The sequence below is a fragment of the Protobothrops mucrosquamatus genome, unplaced genomic scaffold (genome assembly GCF_001527695.2).
Source record: "Protobothrops mucrosquamatus isolate PMUCROS unplaced genomic scaffold, P.Mucros_1.0 scaffold142, whole genome shotgun sequence".
In the NCBI taxonomy this organism is placed as follows: Eukaryota; Metazoa; Chordata; class Lepidosauria; order Squamata; family Viperidae; genus Protobothrops; species Protobothrops mucrosquamatus.
The window spans coordinates 703,315-709,704 of record NW_015386508.1 but is presented as its reverse complement, the minus strand read 5'-3'; the positions used below and the strand labels follow the sequence as shown (position 1 = coordinate 709,704).

The 6,390-nt window shown below is 36.7% G+C and overlaps 1 protein-coding gene across 1 annotated transcript in view; it reads left to right on the top strand.

Moving 5' to 3' along the window:
• Positions 1-5,308, top strand: part of SLC44A5 (solute carrier family 44 member 5) — a 43,097-nt gene extending 37,789 nt beyond the window's left edge. Inside the window, exons 17-20 of the mRNA XM_015813216.2 lie at positions 889-959; positions 2,986-3,074; positions 3,908-3,992; positions 5,176-5,308. Of these exons, the coding sequence (XP_015668702.2) occupies positions 889-959; positions 2,986-3,074; positions 3,908-3,992; positions 5,176-5,288 (358 nt within the window). The 3' untranslated portion in view covers positions 5,289-5,308. The remainder of the gene's footprint in view (positions 1-888; positions 960-2,985; positions 3,075-3,907; positions 3,993-5,175) is intronic.
• The last annotated feature ends 1,082 nt before the right edge of the window (positions 5,309-6,390 follow it).

The following is a 6,390-nucleotide window of genomic DNA, read 5'->3' as shown; positions in this document are numbered from 1 at the left end:
ACAGACAGACAGACAGACAGACAGACTACCTATTTTTATATATCTCATATGTGGCCCAAGACAATTCCTTTTCACTCAGTGTGGCCCAGGCAAACCAAAAGGTTGGACACACCTGGCCTGGTATAATCCCATCATAGGTTCATCTGAAGAGATACTTAAAGTACTTAAGTTCTACCCTGACCTCATGGAAAATTGTTGCTGGCTGAGATGACACTAGAAAGAAAGTTGGATCCAAGCAAACCGGTTATGATCTGGACTCTTCATCACATGCAGCCTGGTGAAAATATATCACCCTTTTCTTCCATGGATTTCCCAGAATTTGGGGAAACTGGGCTCTCTCCTAGTCCTTTTCCTAAGCATTAATGGTGTGCATATATTTTAACCTGGATGCGTCACATCAAAGCCAAATTACTCTTGAGCTCCTGCTGCCGGTCATTGTTAATTTGCTGTGTTTCCATAACAGTGAATTTGCTCCTTTATAAAGTTACAAAATATAATGCTAAAGCTTACCTTAAATCCCTAATCAACATATTAAAAACATGCTTTCTCATCTGAAACACAAACTGTTTCTCAATAAAATTATCAATACTTTCATTAGAATGCTTGTATAGCATGTTAATTTGGACATTAATTTTTAGATAACTGGCCCGTCGGCAAATAAAGGAATATCTGCTTCCCCCCCCCCAATAATTTAAAATACTAATATTTGCTTTTCTGAGGAAATTAATATCGGTTTTAAATCTTTCTCTAAAATGAGATCCTTTGGGTACATAGAAATAGTAGGTTATGTAGTTATCAAAGTAACCTTAGTATAGCAGCTAGAAACAGATTCATACTGCCTTTGGAGTGAAAAACAACTTAATATCAGTTTTCTTTTCTTTTGCACAGGGTTGCAGTCCTGGATAAAGTAACAGACTTCTTATTATTTCTGGGTAAAATTCTCGTTGCTGGAGCTGTGGGTGAGTCAATTAATTCTCTCTCTCTCTCTCTCTCTCTCTCTCTCTCTCTCTCTCTCTCTCTCTCTCTCTCTCTCTTTCTCTCTCTCTCTCTCTCTCTCTCTCTCTCTCTCACACACACACATATATTTCAAAACAAAGTTAAAATACAAAATATAGAACTAAAAAAAATTCAAAAGGACAAAAGGAAAAAAGACACAAAATAATCAAAACATTTAAAAGGTGCATTAAAAAAAGAAGACATTATACATGTATTATCCCCTCTACTTGAACACTGATTAATATATTACTACAACATTAGTTCTAATCAATTAACTCTCATTCATTATTTTCAGTTTTGTTAAGGCCATTGGATCGTGTTGAGCTGACTGTTGACATAAAGCCCCTGGGCAGGTAGTGTTCATCTTACGACCAGTGGTGGGATTCAGCCGGTTCGCAGCACTTCGGCAGAACCGGTAGCTAATTTTTTGTTGTGCAGGCCCAGAATGGACTTCCAGAAGCAGCATCCACACAGAGAACCGGTTGTTCACATATTTGAATCCCACCACTGCTTATGCCCACAATTGACCCCAATTGTGCAAGGATAGGGTGGACCATCCTTGCAGAGGTTTTCACACGGAATGAGGCTGATATTAGCTAGGCATGGCAAAGGACTAACACATGTAGTCCTCGACTTATAACCGTTTGTTTGGTAACCGTTCAAAGTTACAATGGCACTGAAAAAAGTGACTTACGATCATTTTTCATACTTAACAACCATTGTTATGTGATCAAAATTAAGATACTTGGCAACTGACTCATATTTATGACGGTCGCACTGTCCCGGGGTCATGTGATCACCTTTTGTGACTTTCTGACAAGCAAAGTCAATAGGGAAGCCAGATTCACTTAACAACCGTGTTACTAACTTAACAATTGCAATGGTTCATTTAAAAATTGTAGCAAGAAAGGTTGCAACATGGGACAAAATTCACGTTAACAACTGTCACTTTTAGCAACATAAATTTTGGGCTCAGCTGTGGTCATAATTCGAGGACTACCTGTAATAATATTCTCCAAGAGCAGATCGAAAGATAAGTGTTCTGAATTAAAAGAAAGGGCATAATGTATATTATGCACACTATTTTATAACTGGAAAAAAATGAGATTTGTCTGAAATGAAAGCATTTAACAGTGAAATTGCTTCATCCTTTCCTTGTGCTTAAGAATAAATTTCTGGGGCTAATTAATTTATATACTTTCTCCTTCCTGCTTAGCATAGATGTTATTCTAAATTAGTATCTCAATTTATCACCAAACACACCGAATAAGATTAATGGCAAATAGTTAAATGATTCTCCAAGAAATAAACTAGATAAGCTTTTTTAAAATCAAGTTTGGGTTTCTGTTCTGTTTTGCTAACTGCACATGTTATTAAAAGAGACTGAAGGAGTGATAAAATAGATTAAAATCTTCTGGTTGCATGAATTATTCACAGATAATTAATTGGAATGTCAATTTTTAGACCATTACAAATACCAAGAATAATTAATGTAAGGATTTATTGTTTGGAAAATTATGTTACAAAACTCTCAAGGGCCCTGTTTCTGAAAATGCATGTATGTTTAAATGGAGATGCCTAAATGGCTTGGAGGTAAATAGTTGAATAGCAGTAGCACTTAGACTTATATACTGCTTCACAGTGCTTTACAGCCTTCTCTAAGCGGTTTACTGAGTCAGCCTATTGTCCCCAACAATCTGGGTCCTCATTTTACAGGTCTGGGAAGGATGGAAGGCTGAGTCAACCTTGAGCTGGTGAGATTCAAACTGCTGGCAATCAGCAGAATTAGTTTGCAATACTGCATCCTAACAACTGCCACATTATGGCTCTTTTATAAATAAATCATTCATACATTTGTGTATATTCCCAGACATGGAATTATCTATTGCAAACTATATTGTTTGTTTCAAAACATGAGAGATAAGAGCTTTGAAATCTCAACTAAGCCACATTGTAGCTAATACTGTGTGTATGTGTTTTTTCCTGCAGGTGTCCTGGCCTTCTTTTTCTTCACACACAGGATACCAGTATTTGCACAAGAAGCACCTTCACTGAATTATTATTGGGTCCCCCTCTTGGTAAGTTCAAATGAAGAATTAAAGGTCCAAGCATGAGGTTGGCTTTTGGCATGGAAAGATCACGGGATGGATTCTCAATGGGGATCTTGCCTCTTCACCCACCCCACCCCCAACAAAACAAGCAATCCCACACCTTGATTTGTTTTGATTCTGATTTATTTAAAAATCTTTGCTCACTGCTGCTCAGATACACTCTGGGGAAAGTGTCTGTAGCTGCAGTACTATCTCAGTCTCCACGGGATAGCTCTGATTCACATTCTGACAATAAGAATTGCAGGCACGGGGGAGGGGGGATTATATTTGACTTCAGATTGATACTTGGATCCCAATTCATATTTTAAGCAGGTAACATGGTCTTCTCCAGATAGTTTAGATTACATCTTAGAGATTTACTTGTGACTTTCATATTGGGTAGGGTTGATGGACGTTGGAACCCAAAACATATGGAGGTGGTTGTTTGCTTTCCTCTATCTGCCTTGCTCTTCTGCACTCCTCTTTGGATTTTTTAAAAAGAAAGGAAGCCCCCAACTATGTACTGTGTCTTTAAAGAAAGGTTTGGCAAGAGAGAAGAAGCAATGGATTGCCAGCATAGTTGCAGTGGGTTAGTGTAACATTAAAGGAAGATGTAACCTGAAACTACTGTTTCCCATTCAGAAAGCTATTAATAACATTGTACTTTGCTATTAATAGCCTTGTCCACTGCACCAGTTCTAGAAAATCTGTTGGGGGGGGGGACTGGGGAATCACTATTACTTTCCAACTTCAGAGTCAGGGTTATCTTTAGAAAAACTATCCTGATAATGTAAATTTAACATAGTTTTCTTCTTTTCCAGACTGTCATTATAGGGTCTTATCTGGTTGCACATGGATTCTTCAGTGTCTATGCAATGTGTGTTGACACACTTTTCCTCTGTTTTTGTAAGTCATCAGCCTTTTGTGATTTATTTCCTCTTTCAGTTATGCTCAGATAAAGGACTGGTAATTCAACTTCCTTAACAGAATTCATGAATATGTTGGAGGGATCTGTTTCTTGCTTCTCTTGCACAGTTTACTCAACTGAAATTTTTATTGCATGGGCAATCACATGTCAGATGTGATTTCATTAGTCAGCTAGTGAACTCTTACTATTGCTAATTACCATCATGGCTTTTTTGAGAAACTGCTCCATAATAATTACTAACTACTATTTTATAGCTTCATTTTGTCCAGCAGCATTGCAGTAGATGAGTGTTATGTGTTCTTGCTAATAACATCCTTGCTGTTTTAATCATGACAGCTGTGTTGGTTGAATTTAAAGTAACATGTTTCCTCTTCTCCAACTAGGTTGACTTTAAAAGAGCTGGAATATATTTTACAAGGGAGCATGAAATAGTCACTGCTCCCACTGTGCTCTGTATGCAAATAGGTTTAGCCATCCTTATGCAATTATAAAGATGAAAAATGTCTTTGAGCATCCTAATCGTGGAAATCCCACTTGCTATTGAGAAAGCACTAAAGACAGAAATCTAGAAAAATGATCCAGTGTGCAATAAATAATTATGTTCCCATCTTTGTCTCTCTCCATCTTTTGGTTGTGAATCAACCACTTGCAAACTTGACCTTTATGTGACTTATTGTTGTATGGGAACTGTAGTCCTAGTCTTCTAGTTTTCCATGTCACCAGAATCTATTTTATTCCAAAAGAATCATTCAACTGTCAACATGTCATCTTATAATTGCAGTTGACTTATTATTACGCTCTTCCCCCCCCCCAACCACCCCTGCCCAAGACTACTGTGGAATACAGCATTGGTATGTTCTGTGCTTCATCACCAAGCATAAGTTAATTATTTAACTTCAAATTAACCTGTTGCATGGGCAAAAAATATAGATCACAGCATGGCTTAATGCAGCTTAGTTATGACCTAGGTGGTATTGATCTGAAATTGTGTATATGAATGCCTTTGTGATAGTCTGCAATAGCATCACACTGAAATGCAACTCTACCATTACAGGAATTCTAATTATTCTTTTCCTCTCTTTCTTCTGAATCTCTCGTTTGTTTTGGTTTGACTGCATGTCTGCTCTTTGCTTTGGCTCTTTCTGATCACTCTCTACCCAGGTGAAGACTTGGAAAGGAATGATGGATCTACAGCAAAACCTTACTACATGTCAGCTAGTCTGCACCGGATTTTGGGGAAGAAGGAACTGAGTCCCAAAAAGTTAATGGGATGATACTCAAAATTGCAACAGTGTTAGTTTTAAGGAAGAGGAGAAAAAAAATAAACAATTTAAAAGGAGGATGGATATAATTTAGACAAAAGATTTTCTTAAGTATGACGCTTCTGGTTAATAAATCATTTGTGTTGCTTTGTACTATCTAAAAATAAGCAAATGGGCAACATTTTCAAGATGTCTTTTAACCGCTGTGAAATAAGATCACTTCATAGTTTTTATAGAGTGCCTATGGAAAACGTGTAAATGTGAGGCTTCTTTTTTTTAACCTTTAGCTCTTAGTGTTTTAATAACTTTTCTAACTTGAGATTTTGCTGTCTAAAATGACAGCCATTTTGATAACTTTTTTTATAGGTGTATATTTGTAAAGGATATTCAGGCAATTTTTCAAAGCACTACAATGTATCCTAATTAGCCATAAACATATCAAGATTATTGCTAACCAGCAGGTGGTCCTAAATTTGTAATGATGGTGCTATGGCTGTATTTTTACTGCACATGCTGATTGACAGCTACTTAAACTGTGACTAAAATATACTAATGGTTCCCTGTGAAGAAGGGCATATTGCTAATTCAGTTGCCTCCTAAAAGTTGAGATGGAGATAAATTGGGATCCTGCTGATTTATCTAAAAAAAAAAAAAGACAGACAGAACGTAGGGTAAAGTTTCTTAAAATATTTTCAATTTTTTTTAAAAAAAAGAACGTTATGCCAATTTCTATTCCTTTTTTTTAATGTAAGTCATGCAATAGCTTCTGTTTTCCACCAGATGCAGTTGCAAAATATTATTAGTATTACTGGTTAAGAGTGCCATGATTTTATATGTGTTATGTAAACTTTTTTTTCTAGAAAAAATTGCCATAAAATAAAATCCAATATTAGTTTTTTTTTCCCCTATGGAAGAACTCCTTGTTAGACAAGCTTGGTGTTCTCTAACCTGGTCTTCTGGAGTTTTGCTGGAACTTCTGTTCCAGTCCTCCCCACAAGTTCAACCTTTGTTCAGTGTATCTTTGGAAAACATCAGGTTAGAGAAGGTTGATCTGACCTGAAACTCAAGTCATTTGCTTTTTCTCTTCCTTCTGCTGCTTGACAAAGAGAAAGAA